This window comes from Phlebotomus papatasi, chromosome 1, assembly GCF_024763615.1.
Source record: "Phlebotomus papatasi isolate M1 chromosome 1, Ppap_2.1, whole genome shotgun sequence".
NCBI classification, from domain to species: Eukaryota; Metazoa; Arthropoda; class Insecta; order Diptera; family Psychodidae; genus Phlebotomus; species Phlebotomus papatasi.
The window spans coordinates 34,309,338-34,324,597 of NC_077222.1; the positions used below are offsets into that span (position 1 = coordinate 34,309,338).

A 15,260-nucleotide genomic window follows, 5' to 3' on the forward strand; every position below is an offset into this window, starting at 1 on the left:
ATTTTCCTCGTTAATTTCCCATAAATTTTCTTAATTTGGAATCAATCAATCAAATGCAGAAGTATTTTATCAAACTCTTGAGATCAATTTACGCGTACTCAAGTGCATCAAAATATTGATCAGTTGGTGATATGCATTAAAAAGTTGAGAGAATCCTTGAAAATCCCCAAATTTGTGATCAATGATTTGCATTCAATTTGCAAATTTTCCCAAATTTACTTTGTAGCTGGAAGAGCTGTATGAGGAGATCCTCTATGAAATACTCCACAATATTGGTGCAGAAATTGAAACTAGTCAAACATCGCTATTTTCCTACATTCAAGATGCCTTCAAGGTGAGTTTATTTTCCTTTCCAATAATTAAGAAAAGTTTTGTGGCTTTTATTTTTTTATGGTTCCGGCGCAAAAATGTGGAGAATTTGCTTTTAATTAGATTTCAGAGTCTCGGCATGAAGAACTTTTGGAGGCGGCAAAGACGAAAGAAGCCCCGGAAATCCGCCTCAATGTTGAGGTGATTGAAGCCAAAGATTTAGTTCCAAAGGATCCCAATGGACTTTCTGATCCTTTTGTTACAATGTATCTGGCCGCAGCGCCAACCCATCGGTACAATACTTCTGTGAAATCTGAAACATTGAATCCTCAGTGGGAAGAGCATTTTTCATTGTAAGAATTTTCTGGTATTTTTTTTTGCTCTGAACCTTTTGTTTGATAGGAAAAAAAAATTATTCCAGGCCAATCTCTGATGATGCCAATGAGAATATTTTAGTGGTTGAAGTGTGGGATTTTGATCCTGCTGAAACTGTTCGGGAGAAGATGAATAAAATTTTTGATGTGAAGGGTGTTAAGGGGCTGAGGAAGCTAATGAAGGAGATTGCTGTAACAGCTTCAAGTGGGAAGCATGATAATGAGTTAATTGGCAAGGCTAATATTCCGCTCAAGAGCATCCCAGCTTCGGGTTTGGTGCTGTGGTACAATTTGGACAAGAAAAATCGTTTGAAGAGTCGTGGACTCATCAAAATTCGACTGAGTTTTAGTTCTGAGAAGAATAACAGAGTTGCAGCTCAAGAGCATCGACATCTCCTCAGGATTTTGCTGCTGCATGAGCTGGAAACGTCCAAAGTGGCTCCGTATTGGTGGTCAGGAAAGTTCACGGACAAAGGAGAATCCGTCCTGACGCAACACACTGCCCAAAGTGGACTAACTCTGACAGATGTGTCCCTGGTGGAATGGTCAGTTTATGCTGGAATCCACGTGGAACATCCACTGGCATTTAGTCTATTTGACAAACTCCTGGACAAAGTTATCCGTCCAATTCAGAATGAGACTGCCTCATCTGATGAGATAAAACTCTTCTGGGATGCCACAAAGAAACTCCTGCCTTCCTGCTTTGCAATCATCCGGAAATTGCGCAAGAAAACTGCAGGAGATAAAAATTGTGTAAAGACTCTAATGGATGTTCTCAACATTTTGGCCAAGATTGCCATGCTAGAACCACCGGAAGGTACAGATCTCTTTCCTATTCAGCAATATGGATGGATTAAAGAGAACACTGAGAAGCCCAACTGGGATATTCGAGGAGCACTGAAGGATGCAGTTATTGCTGGAGCTGATGACTGGTTCAACACCATCAATGACGATACAGAGTGTCAGAAGGGAACTGATGAGACCAAATTGCAACACATCATTAAACTGATTCAGCTCATTCGGTCAGATCTTCAGAGAGCTATTGAGTACTACGATAAAATCTTCCAAGAGTAAGTGCTTTACATTCTATACATTTTTTCACGCAATTCTTGAAGTTTAAATATTCTGCTAATGGCTTTTTTTGCTGTTCCCACTTTAAAAATATCTTTGAAAAAGTAATTTCGTTTTTGGGTCTTTTCATTTAAATTTATTAAGCGAAATGTAAGAAGAAAAGAGGATTTTATGTCACATTCAATACAATTTCCTATTTTTCTCTCGCAGTATATTAATAGTTTTTTCCTGCGTTCATTCACTTTATGAATTACGTGTGATTTTTTGGTACACTGAGTGAGAGAAATCCGAAAAAGTCAAAATAACATTCCGGAAATGTTAATTTTATCCTGCAGTATTGATCCGAAATCAGTGTAAATATTACCCTTTTTAGGTGTATTAGGGGTTAAAGTTACCCTTTTTTTAATGTTGATTTTACCCTCAAAAGGTGCAAAATTAACATTAAAATGTTAATATATTTTTGCACCCGAAAAGTGTTAAAGTTATGACGAAAAAAAGTTAATAGTAGCCTCTTTTTTTCTCAGTGTAATAAGAGCTCTTGTAATCGTTCAAACTGGTCAATTACCTGCGATCGGTCTAATATTGACAGGGTAGTAGCAGGCTTTGAGGCTTCGCACACGAGACCAATACCCAAGTTTTGTTATTTTTTCAGATTACCGCAATATTTCCGAATTTCCGAAAAAGCCTGAACCGGTTCAAATCCATGAAGAATCGATAATGAACCGGGTTACAACCGATTACGAATTTTTATCCGAAATTCAATTAAATTACTCCTGAGGTATTTCGGGCCATGTTTTGAGTGATTTATAATAGGTTCAAAACTGATTTATAAATCACTGGTACCGTTGGAACCGGTTATAAAACGATAAGTAATTTTTGTCCCAAAATTAATTTTATTGCTCCTAAAACTATTTTGTGGTATTTTTTGAGTAATTCATGAATCGGTTGGGAACCGGTAAACAGTAATTAGTCGAATAGTTTTAGTAGAAAAAAATTGAGTTATCCGAAGCTTGAGTCGTCTGAAGGTAGCGTGCTTTCCTTTACTTGAGTTGATCAATTTAAAAAGAGATTTCAGAAGGACTTCCAGGACATCTCAGGGCGAAATTTCTCGCGTATTTTTTTAGTCCATGGAATGTTTCGCAAGTTTTTGCTGAATTTTAAATTTTTGAAGGATTTTTATGTCCCACAAAATCTTCACAAATTGTGGCGATACGCTGAGTTTCGCGGTGTGCAGATCTTTTCATGATCCTTTTAATTTTTTCCTGATTTTTGTGGGTCACAGAATTTTTCGCAGCCCATTTATTTTTTCACCTGATTTTCATTACAAGAGGATTTCTTTGCGTATTTTCATGGTAACGGATTTTTCAGAGGATTTTCGCGATACTCGCATTTTCTATTCACGGATTTTCCCGATTCTCGAAGAATTTTGTTCTGATTTTCAGTCTCGCAGGATTTCTCGAAACCTATTATTTTTTCCGGATTTTCATGAGAAAAACGGAATTTTGAATATTCTCGCGATCCGCAGAATTTTTTCGGATTTTGACATCACGCCAAGTGTTTTCGTGGATGTTCGTGTCCCTAAATTTTTTCCGTCGAATCTCACGGCTTGCAGAATTCTTCCTGATTTTTCGAACCCGTCAGAATTTTACACTGATTTTCGGAGACTGCAGAATTTTTCGAAGTCCTTTTAAATTTTTCAGGATTTTTCTGTCAAGCAGTATTTTTCGCGTAGCTTCCTGATCCGCAGAATTTGTCTTGATTTTTGCATCAGATTTTCATGACGAACAGAATTTTTGGAATATTTTCACTGTACACAGATTTTCTCGGATTTTCGTTTTCCACCAATTTTTTTCGTGGATCTTCGTGTCCGCAAAAATTTGCGTGACCTGCAAATTTTTTTTCGTAAATTGGGTAGACAGATAATTTTATTAATCACAACGCTTTGCGAATTCTCGTGGCCCTTAGATTATTCTTTGCAGATTTTCGCAGTCTTGAGAATTTTGCGCTGAATTTCGAATAAAATTCAGCGCTGAATTTAAATTGTTTTCCCGAATTTTCGTAGTAAACGGAAATTTTCGTCTAGTTTCGCGGACCGTTAATTTTTTTTTGGATTTTCGCGGCGTGACAATTTTTTCGTGGATACTCGTGGCTCGCAGAATTTTTCACGGATTTTTTTCGCGGCTTGAAGAATTTTGCCGTGCTTTTCGGAGTTTGCAGAATTTCTCGCGATTTGTTTAATTTTTCCTGCATTTTCGTGACAAATGCAAATTTTCTAGGTCCGCAGGTTTTTCTGGATTTTCGTATCTTGTCCAATTTGTTCGTGGATTTTCGGCAAACCAATATTCTTGTGTGGATTTTCATAGCTCGAAGAATTCTGAACGGATTTTTGTTCGCGGATTCAATGATTTTTTCTGGATTTTCGTTGTAAACGGAAGTTTTCGGATATTTTTTGGGTCTGAAAAATTTTTCACGGATTTCTTTCTAGCTTATAGAATCTTATCCTGATTTTCAAAGACTGTAAATTTCTCGCGGTTTATTTAATTTTTCCCGGATTTTCGTAAATTTTCGCGGTTCGCAGAAATTTACCGGATTTTCGAATCTCAACATTTTTTTTCGTGAATCTTCGTGCCCGCAAATTTTTTTGTGGCCTATCAATTTTTTTTCGTTGATTCTCGTGGCTCGTAGAAGTCTTTGAAAGTTTTCATGGTCCTTAAAATTTACGCTGATTTTCGAAGACCGCTGAATTTTTCGAAGTCCACTTTAAGATTTTCCCGGATATTCGTAGTAAGCGGAATTCTTCGCCTACCTTCGTAGCCTACGGAGTTTCTTTTTGCTCTTTTTCGCTGGCCATCAAAACCTTTTTATGGATCGAATTCCAAGATAATGAACTTTAAAGTTTTAAAAACATACTTTTGTGAATTTATCCCCTAATTTTCTTTAATTTTAAATAAAATTTCGAGTATTTAAACAGGTTTCGAAGGCTCGGAAACTATGCGAAATAGAAGCTGAGATTTGTACGCATCTACTGCCATAACTTTAAGGAGCCTGAATAAGATTATGGCTTAGTAATTTATGAAACCAAACCAACTTCATAATCTGAATTTGCAATGAAAGAATCTTATCTATCATAAACTGATCTAGGTTTTTCATTGACTTTTCTTTACGGTTGCCTTGCAATGAATTTTATAAAACTGCTAAAAGTAATGCCAGTAATGCTTATTTTTAGGATACTTCTTTATTGAAGTATCATTATCTAAGTTTCCCTAAAAGCAATTATTATTTTAGCAAATCACTCAATCGATTTTTCTATTAAAATCTATCTCTGTAGAACAATGAGATTCCACTATGCCAGAACTCTCTACGGCTTCTACGAAGGTAAATTGGCAGAATATGTAGAGCCAATTGTTGAGGAAATCACGAAGAATCTCAAAAGAATTCATATTCCAACGCATGAGAGTGCCAAACTGGAATCTCACCAGGAGATCAACATGGGCACTACGCTCTTTGAGCTGTATTTGGTGCTAAAGCGATTTGCAGTGCTTGGAACAGCCCTTGATCCCGGAGAGACAAATTTCAAGATTTCCAACTATCACAGATGGTTCAATGCAGGAGTTACGCATTGGCTGGATATTTCTGTGCTCAAAGCTCTGATAAGGATTGAAAAGGCCATTGAATTGGATCAACTTATACCAGTTGATGATAGTGTTAAGTACAGTTCATCCGCTGTGGACACATTGGCTATTTTCTATCAGATCAAGATCTTCTGGCAGCAACTCTCTTGGCCAGATGTTGAGGGATCGTACATGTTTGTGGGGAAGATTGTTGATGACATTTGTCGATGCTGTGTCTTCTATGCTGACAAAATGAGCGAAAGGGTTGAAGGATTGGGAGAGATTCAGAGTGTCTATGAGAAAAAGTTCGAGGTTACGAGGGAATGGTGCCTGGCCATCAACAATATCGACTACATTCGTCAGAGTTTGCCGCCATTCGTGAAGGAACTGGGAGTGGATGAAATTGTGACCAAGCTGAGTGATTGTCGAAGCCCAATGGAGGCTGAAAGATGTGCAGAAACCCTGAAGAATGTCATTGACAATGCTGTGGATACGGAGAAGAATAAAATTCTGGAATTGGTTGAGACAGTGGCGAGAAAAATGTCTCCCATGATGAGACGTTTTCTGGCTGAAGGTGCTGAACTTCTTCATCAGGATTGCAATTCCCTCGATCGTTTGATGATGTACTTGGAGGAATCTCTGAAGACTCTCAATATGGAATTGAATGATGTGAATTTTGAGAGAATTCTCGATGCCATCTGGACTGAACTTTCCAATGTTCTCTATGATTTGGTACAGAGCAATCTCGACGTAAGTCCCCTAAGGGAATTTTGATGAGATTCAAATTGGAGATTCCTAACACATTTTTCTTCCAGAAGCGACGGCCACCTTCCTTCTTTTCCAACCTCAGAGATGCCCTGCAAATCATGATTCAGAGCTTCAAGGGCACAAAGAAGTGCGAAGCTTCCGATCGGGCTGTGCTCAATAACATTGAACAGCTCCTTGAGCTGCATGGCTTCGAGACGGCCGATCTCATTCATCAGTATTATCTGGACCGACTGAAGGAGCAGCAAGTGATCAGGGAAACTCCCTACGGACAACTCACAGTCCGATGCTGCTTTAAAAATCTCGTTCTCGAAGTAAGTCTATCAACCTCATCAAATTCTTGTATTCATCACAAAATTTTATGTCCTCAGATCGGGCTCAAACTTTTCTGAAATGTTTCTTGTGACAGGGTGATCTCTTGATTGAAATTAATATTTTTAGTATTTGAAGCTTATTAAATCCCAAATTGAGAGAGATATCGACTAGATGTTTTCGGAAAATGTGTAAATTATCGGGTAAAAATTGCGATTTGGTGCATCGATCATTAATTTCCCACCCTGCGTTTTGAAGTATTTTCATCCCAATTTTTTGTACTTTGGGCTCAAATTTTAGTATGTTATAGATAAGCTTCAGATTAGACTTTAGAAGAGCTTTCGATTAAAATACTTGATCCTCTAGGACACTAATCGTTATAGATAAAAAAAACAATTAAAATGAACATAATTCTGTTTGAAATTTCCAAAATTTGTTAATTCTGAGCTCCGGAATTCCTGCTGCGGAAAAAGATTTCATAAAACGCCATTTTTTCTAACATTAAAGATTCGTAAATACACCGCAGGGGCGCCATTATCAAAAACATTTTTATTTTAATTGTCTAAGTCAAATAGCTCAATCCCTATGCATGGATCGACCCAAAATTTTAGTATGTTAGAGCTGGACTTTATGTCTATAAAAAATATAAATAAATTTAATCATTTGACTTACCTGACTCAAGCTATGAGAGGAAAATGTTTATAAATTGATCGGTATACACAGGTCGAATGAAAAATTACGATTTACGGGATTAAATATGAAAAAGACAATAAATAATTTCACTAGGGGAAAGTACTCTCCCTTCGAACGTTCATACCTTCGAATAATGTACATTTTATTTTATTTTTCCTAAGAGACTTACAGATTTTTATTAAATATTAGTTAGCTTATTATCAATTATTAATATTAATGTGATAATTATGTGTTAACTCTTTCGTCACCTTTGGGACTCTGGGTACCCATTGAAACAACAATTTTTTTAGACTATCTAGAATCGATAAAAATCCGATTCTTCTGGATAAGTACAAACTATTAGGATGTCCAAATCTAGGATATTTTTTGCAGGATCCCAATTAACTCCTGAGCTAAGATATTCTTGGTAAAAAATCGTGAATTTTCGATTTTCTGCTTCCTTGCAGATTTCCTGACTTTTTTAATATTTTTAGACCAGAATAAGGGGAAACCTCTCGGGGCCAATTAGTATGATAACTAACAATTACAGATTACATAAATTCGAAAAACAATTTTTTCTTAAATTTTCAAAAAACTTATTCAAACTTTATGGGTACGCTCGTCCCCAAAAATCTAGAGGTCAAATGTAAGGTTATTCCGCCCATTCCGCCAATACCCGCCATTTGCTTTTTGACACCAATCTTGTAAGAAAATTCCAAGCGGGAGCGACATTTTTGCCAATATGGCCGATAATTTTGACATTTTGACAATTTGGCAGAGCGGGAAGATTTGCTTTCAGGGAAGTTTTTCCTATTCTTCCAGATTTTGGTGAATTCTGATTGTCCAGGAAGTGTCTTTTATGCTTTTGAGAAAGATTAATGTGTCTACAATAACATCGTGTTGAAAGAAATGTGTTTTAAAGTGTTATGTGTTAAATATTATGAGGAATCTGTTTACAATCAGGAGCTGGGTGTCTTTTTTAGCACTTCCTGGACATCCCACAAGATACTGGTCAATAATTCTTCTGGTTTTATGGCCTCTACACACTAGAGAAATTTATGTCCATATTGAAGCAAATTCCCTACGCTCGTGTAGGAAAAACTCTTCAATATGGACATAAATTTCTCTAGTGTGTAGAGGCCATTAGTGATCAACATAAAGGAGTCATTTGACACGTAAAAATAATTCACAAAATTGATATTATTGACTTTTAGAAAATTATTGAAGTTTGTCTCCTTTTCGTTCTTTTGGGGACGAGAGTTCCCATGAGTTTTCCAATTTCCCAGAGGCGGAGAAAATTCTTTCTCTACAAAAGTATCATATTTGACCACTAAGACTTACAATAAAGTGAGTTTTACTGAAATTCGTTCGCTGGATATATTGTGGTCCGGAAAGAGTTAACAAGTTTCTTAAGAATCCCATGTTTTCTCAGTGATTGTTTACCTTGTCGAGAATTTCTTTCAATTAATCAAGTCGAAACAAAATCAAATATGGTTTTCTGATATGTTAGATTAGAGGTCACGAAATAAGACCCATTTTCCTGTTCTAAATAAACTCATAATTGCCTTACAATGTGATTTTATTTTAGGTGGCCAAAAGTGCTTACATGGCCAAAAGGGCTGACTCTACCCTAGATCATGTTAAAATCCAGTTTCCATTAGAAATATGCGAAAAAATCGTATAACAATGTAGCCTCACCTCCCCTTAAATTACTTGACCAAACGCTTCCTACACCACGGCGCATTCAAGAAATTCAAGCTTTTCGTAATTCGTGAACCATTTGAACATTGATTGTCTAAACCGGACGCAGCCAAAATCTCGAAAGCCAAAATCCTGAATGTTCAAAATCCTGATAGGAATGAAATTATATGGAGGAAAATGTTTAGAATAATTTCCTAAGACACAGAAAATTTCCCTTTGCCTCTCCAGCAAGTGCGGATGCAATCGTCGGAGTAGCTATTATACTTTTTAGAATTCGACTTTGACCGGGCCCGTCAAAATCAAAACACCCTTGTGAGTACATTTTTTGTCTTGGAGAAAATGGTGATCCTTTTATTTAATGCTGAAATCCAATTTTTTCTCACGCAGTTTTGGTTTCTATTGTTCCTAAAAGTCACAATATTCATCAAAATTAATTGTCTTACCTTATTCGACCTTATACCTTTTACCTTTATTTTATGAGGATTTTTAGTAGTAATAATCCTTTTATCAAGCCTCACTTTCGTGAAGATATGTACAATTTTTCAACAAAACAAAGCGTTTTTCAGTAGTTTTATGAGAAAGAAATTTAGATTTTGAAAAATTAGTATTTTCTCAGGATTTAAAGGCTATAGAAAACCTAAGGATAATCTTAGCCAAAAAGTTTTAAAAGTGATTTTGGGTTTTAAGAGAATCCCATTAGCGGACGACCAATCCCACCAGTTCTAGAGAGAATAAATTTCAAAAGTTCAAACGGTTCAAACACTAGAGTGGCAGGTATAGGGGGTAGCAAAGAAGCAATGCTGACGGGGCCCCTACTCCGAGATAGGCACCTTTAATATTGCATGTTTTAAAGTTTGAATTTACTATTCGATTCCCATTAAATACTGAACAATGACCTAGGAAGAGAGGGGCAGGGATAGGCCGTTGCCCCTCCTGCACAACATTCAAAAAATAAAAAAAAAGTATAAAATCAAAAATAATTCAAGAGCATTCAGATTTAGTTAACCTTAAGGATCTTAAGGATTAATGGTTCACTTTTACTGTTAATATCTTTTGTTGAATTTATGAGCTTTCCAAAAAGTCCAAAATTATTAAATTTGGATTAAAAATCGATAGAAGACAAAAATGGATGCGAAAAATTTGTGCAAAATCTAATTTTTTAAATTTCTAAAATGGGCTTTTTAAGAGCTAAAAAAAAGAAAAAGCTTTTGTTGTCATAAAGAGCATCTTCCACTGTAACTTTGATAAAATTCTCAAAATTGTCTTCAAAGAAAAATATTTTTGGTGGTTTTGGCAAGTTTTTAGCTTACGAAATACAAAGAAAATTTGAAATTAAAATAAATTTTTAATTTTAAACACATTAAAAAGAACATTTCTCTCATTTATCGGAATTTCCATACAAAAGACCATTTTTGAAATGTTTTAGACATTTTAGAAATTTTTTGTAAAAGTGTGCAAATAATTTGTCATCATAAAAAACGATATATGATGGTTTTAGGAGAATTTTAAATAGAAAGCTTGTTGAAAAGCTGAAGCTACTTTTCTTTTGAACCATTCTTATTTGAATTATTCTTATGAAACTATTTGAACACGGGTTATGAGCTTTTAAAAGTATTTAAAATCATCAAAATTGGATTAAAATAAGATTTTTGTCATTAACCCTTTAAGCACGATTAGAACACTGGTGTCCCATAAAGAAAATAATTTTTCCTGACTACCTAAAGTTATTTTTTCCTTATGTTTGTACGTAATTGCAAAGAAGAAGGTTGAAGGAATCTAGGATATTTTTTGCAATTCTCCACCTATTTGCTATATAGTAAATTTTTAAGCTAAAATATGACGAATTTTTAAATTCTCATAATGAAAATAAATTTTAAATATTATATTTTTTATACTTCCAATTTTTTAAGCAAAACCGTTTTGGGAAAAGAAACTACAATACTCAAACATAATATTTTTTATTAGATTGAAAATTATCATTAGTATTGTCAGAAAAATTACTTACTAAAAACTACTACGAGACCGTTTTCGCGGACCGAAAATCAGCAATACAAATGAAACCAATGAACAAAACCAGTAAAAGGTCTTATATCTGGTCTTCGAAAAACCAACAGAGTCTGATTTGGTGTATTTTTTACCTCTATGAACGATAGGGACAAAAATAGCCTAAAAATTTAAATAATTTTTCTGACAATAACTAATGAATGATAATTTTTAATCTTATGAAAAATATTATGTTTGAGTATTGTGCTTTCTTTTCTCAAAACGGTTTTGCTTAAAAAAATGGAAGTATAAAAAATATTTAAAATTAATTTTCATTATGGGCCAATCCATCTCAAAACGACCGAAAAAATCGCAAATCGAGGGGTCATGGTCTTAGATGTTTTTGAATTTTACATATGGTAAAGTACACGATAAAATAATATACCCCTATTTTTTTTTCGTCCGAAAAAAAATCCTGGCCGGAGATACATGGCGTCAAAGATGGCGCCTCGCGCTTCATTCCTCAATTGTGATTTTTAGCAAATATTTTATAATGCTCTATTTCGGGAACGGGTTGAGATTTCTTCTTACTCTTTTTTTTATTTGAAAGATAATTTTATACTCTTTGAATCGATATACTTGATTTTGCATTATCTGCTTAAGTTTTTTTGTAACGGTCTTTTAAAAAATTTTTGAAAAAATTTAAATATTAATTTTTCTCAAAAACCCCATTCTCAAAAATTTTGATTTTTTTACTGTTGATCAGTAACATTGAGTACTACATTCCCTGAAAAGGCGAGCTTCCACTTTTGCACTTACTTTTTTTTTAAAATATTTGAAAAATTACCATATTTTCAAAATTAAAAATAACCAGTTAAACTCAAAATTTTGAGTTCAACTTTTCAGGGAATATAGTACTCCACAATACTTATAAACAGCCAAAAAATCAAAATTTTTCGAAATCAAGTTTTTGAAAAAAAAAATTTTTTTTGAGTTTTAAATAAAAATGTCTTTTATTGACAAAAATCAAACTTTAAGATACATTTGACACATGTGTCAATATGTAGATTTTTTTAAACGGAATTTCAAAAAAAAATTTTTTTTTAATTTTTTCAAAAATAATCCAAAAAAATTTTCAAAAAATTTTTTTTTTGAAAAACTAAAAGAAAACAAAAAAACATAATTAGTACTTCTGTTTAATATGATTTAAAGGCTTATTTTTGTCAATAAAAGACATTTTTATTTAAAACTCAAAAAAAAATTTTTTTTTCAAAAACTTGATTTCGAAAAATTTTGATTTTTTGGCTGTTTATAAGTATTGTGGAGTACTATATTTCCTGAAAAGTTGAACTCAAAATTTTGAGTTTAACTGGTTATTTTTAATTTTGAAAATATGGTAATTTTTCAAATATTTTAAAAAAAAAGTAAGTGCAAAAGTGGAAGCTCGCCTTTTCAGGGAATGTAGTACTCAATGTTACTGATCAACAGTAAAAAAATCAAAATTTTTGAGAATGGGGTTTTTGAGAAAAATTAATTTTTAAATTTTTTCAAAAATTTTTTAAAAGACCGTTACAAAAAAACTTAAGCAGATAATGCAAAATCAAGTATATCGATTTAAAGAGTATAAAATTATCTTTCAAATAAAAAAAAGAGTAAGAAGAAATCTCAACCCGTTCCCGAAATAGAGCATTTTAAAATATTTGCTAAAAATCACAATTGAGGAATGAAGCGCGAGGCGCCATCTTTGACGCCATGTATCTCCGGCCAGGATTTTTTTTCGGACGAAAAAAAAAATAGGGGTATATTATCGTGTACTTTAACATATGTGAAATTCAAAAACATCTAAGACCATGAAGGGTACCCCTATGGTCGTCTTGAGATGGATTGGCCCTTATGAGAATTTAGAAATTCGTCATTTTTTATCTTAAAAATTTACTATGGTGGAGACTTCCAAAAAATATCCTATATTCCTCCAACCTTCTATTTTGCAATTACGTACAAACATAAGGAAAAAGTAACTTTAGGTAGTCAGGAAAAATTATTTTCTTTATGGGACACCGGTGTTCCAATCGTCCTTAAAGGGTTAACCATTTGCTGACTAGGCCTTTCACCCTGTATCCATCACTGGTCGTCCCCCTCTACATGAATTTGCAGGTCATTCGCATACAAATGATACGAACAGTCATGCAATGCATGTTGTCATTAATAGAGAATGAGAACATTAGAGGACCAAGGATTGAATCCTGACCAATTTCTTTGATGAAAGAAGCAGACGAAGACATTTGGTCACCAAGTCTGACGAATTGCGAACGGTTATTGAATAATTTAAAACACGAAAGATCCTGGGGTAAATTATCGAAAACTTTGGTAAAGTCTACCAACAAAAGTACAACAAACCGATAGCGATTGTTTTTGTATTAACATCTGACGTAAAAATTCCTCCATAAAACTTATCTATTTTGAAATTATAAAATTTAATCCATTGGCTAAACCTCATGTCTGAAGCCCGTATTAACTGATCTAGGCTCATCATTGGCTTTTCAGCTATTTTTATTATTTTATTTTATCAATCAAAGTTATCAAAGTTGTTTTATTCAATTGCAGATTGAGGTAATGAATGCGCGGAATTTACGATCAATGGACAGCAATGGCTCTTGTGATCCTTTTGTCCGGATTCATTTCCTGCCTGAAGAGAAATTTGCTGGAATTGTAAAACCACGCACAAATGCCCAAAGCAAGACACTCTTTCCGCTCTTTGATGAGAAATTTGTCATGTGAGTTTTTAAAAGTCTATAACAGTAATTTAATGATCTTCAATCTAAAAACAAAAACTGTCTTCATTCTCTGTCGCTAGATCACTTTCGCCAGAGCAGAAAGCCAACAAGAATGCCATCATATTGTTCAGTGTAAAGGACAAAGATCTCTTTGGGATGTCCAATCAGTACATTGCTGAGACATATTTGAGCTTCGGAGAGATTCCGGAAGCAGATGGTGGAGGTGCTATTGAGCAAATTCATCTTCCACTCACGCGACCTTACAATTTAGGTGAGTGATTTTACGAGGGATATTACATTTTTCTTTGTTTTATTGCAAGTGAAATTACCATGGAATACTTTTATTTTTGGGAAAAAAACAGATACAGACTGTATTCGTGCCTTGGAGTATCGAATTGGGGATAAACAGGCAAAGGAATTCCTCAAGAAACTCAAGCAGAAGATCAACAATCAAGCCTAAAGAATTTTCATTTCATCAAAATAATCTTCCTCATTAATTTTTTTTCTCTTTTTGTCGCCTCAAGCAAATGCTTTTTTTTATCTGCCAATATAATTTGTTGTAAAATAGTCTCGATGGAAAAAGAACATTTACATTAGAGATCTTCAGCAATTTATTTTATAAATAATCAAAAGAATTTACAAAATTAAAAATCTTAGAATAAAGGAAAAAAAATTGTGTATTTCTCTGCATCATGATGATTTTCCTTGAACTTTGTCTTCTGCATCCAGTTTCATGCGGTACATTTTTAGCAGTTTCGTGAAGGGATACTTGTTGTTGATCATGTTGAACATTCGCAGAAGGCGACACTGAAACTCTTCATCTACGTTCTTGCAATTTGTGGCACGTTGGAAGGTGTCAATTGATGATAAAACGAAAGATGCGAGGTTATTTATCCTCTCATTCCTCGATTCTGCAAGAAATTCTACAATGAGCCAAAGAATTGTCTAAAAAAAAAAGGTAAGAAAGCATACTTTCATAGTTGAACTTCCGGAAGATTGCATCGTCTCTTTTAAATTCGTCTGGTGAGAAAATTGAGAACATTGATGGATTGAAGATTAAGATGAACACCACAACAATAAACTTAATGATCAGTTTGACAAAGAAGAGCTTCAGGAGGATCTTTCCAACTGACAGAAGCATTAGCTTAATTTTCCACAAACTCAGACCGTAGGCTGCTAAGCCCAAGCCCTGTGCAACACCAGGAAAGTGCCCTCCAGGCGACAATCCAAGAAACTTATTAGAGGGATTCCCATAATAGGACGAAGGATAATCTGAAAAGTTATCTTCATCATCTACAGCAGGGATGAACTTAGACGCAGGGGAAGCGAATAAATTATTATCATCAATATTTATTCCTTCCTCAATGCCTCTCTGTCCACTGATAATACTTCTGGCTAAATCCTCTCTTGGTTTACAGTAAATTTCCCTCAGGCAAAAATTTAACACTGAAACACTTATCACTAAAAACTTGAGCAACTTCTCCATGATTGTACCCCTTTTCTCGTCACTTCGATCAGAGGAAAGATCAACATACACTGAAGATTCCTCATTGATCACACAAAATTTAAAACACCTACAGACGATGCAAAAAGTGGGGTAGTCTATAATACTCATCAATGCTTAACGACCAAAATGTATTCTCTTGAATTTCTCCCTTGAATTTATGTGCCTTGAAATTATCCATCAT

The 15,260-nt window shown here is 34.4% G+C and overlaps 2 protein-coding genes across 7 annotated transcripts in view; one reads left to right on the forward strand and one right to left on the reverse strand.

Annotated features, from left to right (window-relative positions):
- LOC129798897 (protein unc-13 homolog 4B) overlaps nucleotides 1–14,245 on the forward strand; it is a 61,176-nt gene extending 46,931 nt beyond the window's left edge. For 5 of the 6 annotated variants that reach the window (XM_055842375.1, XM_055842381.1, XM_055842379.1 and 2 more), the window contains 8 exons: nucleotides 227–334; nucleotides 433–662; nucleotides 731–1,753; nucleotides 5,083–6,115; nucleotides 6,181–6,444; nucleotides 13,403–13,572; nucleotides 13,653–13,843; nucleotides 13,935–14,245. In XM_055842375.1, the coding sequence (XP_055698350.1) occupies nucleotides 227–334; nucleotides 433–662; nucleotides 731–1,753; nucleotides 5,083–6,115; nucleotides 6,181–6,444; nucleotides 13,403–13,572; nucleotides 13,653–13,843; nucleotides 13,935–14,032 (3,117 nt within the window). In that variant the 3' untranslated portion in view covers nucleotides 14,033–14,245. The remainder of the gene's footprint in view (nucleotides 1–226; nucleotides 335–432; nucleotides 663–730; nucleotides 1,754–5,082; nucleotides 6,116–6,180; nucleotides 6,445–13,402; nucleotides 13,573–13,652; nucleotides 13,844–13,934) is intronic. The other variant, XM_055842376.1, reaches the window with a different exon arrangement.
- A 17-nt stretch (nucleotides 14,246–14,262) lies between these two features.
- On the reverse strand, nucleotides 14,263–15,232 carry LOC129798902 (uncharacterized). The gene is made up of 2 exons (XM_055842387.1): nucleotides 14,545–15,232; nucleotides 14,263–14,483 (listed from the first exon to the last, which is right to left on the reverse strand). Exons 1-2 carry the CDS (start codon nucleotides 15,185–15,187, stop codon nucleotides 14,263–14,265), a joined length of 864 nt encoding a protein of 287 aa, XP_055698362.1. The 5' UTR covers nucleotides 15,188–15,232.
- Between the last annotated feature and the right edge of the window lie 28 nt (nucleotides 15,233–15,260).

What these genes read in the sequence shown, in the direction of transcription:
- LOC129798902 (XM_055842387.1), bottom strand. Translation starts at nt 15,187, where the DNA reads ATGAGTATTATAGACTACCCCACTTTTTGCATCGTCTGTAGGTGTTTT. An exon ending in CCGGAAGTTCAACTATGAAA is followed by an intron (nt 14,484 to 14,544) that starts GTATGCTTTCTT and finishes AATTTCTTGCAG; the next exon opens with AATCGAGGAATGAGAGGATA.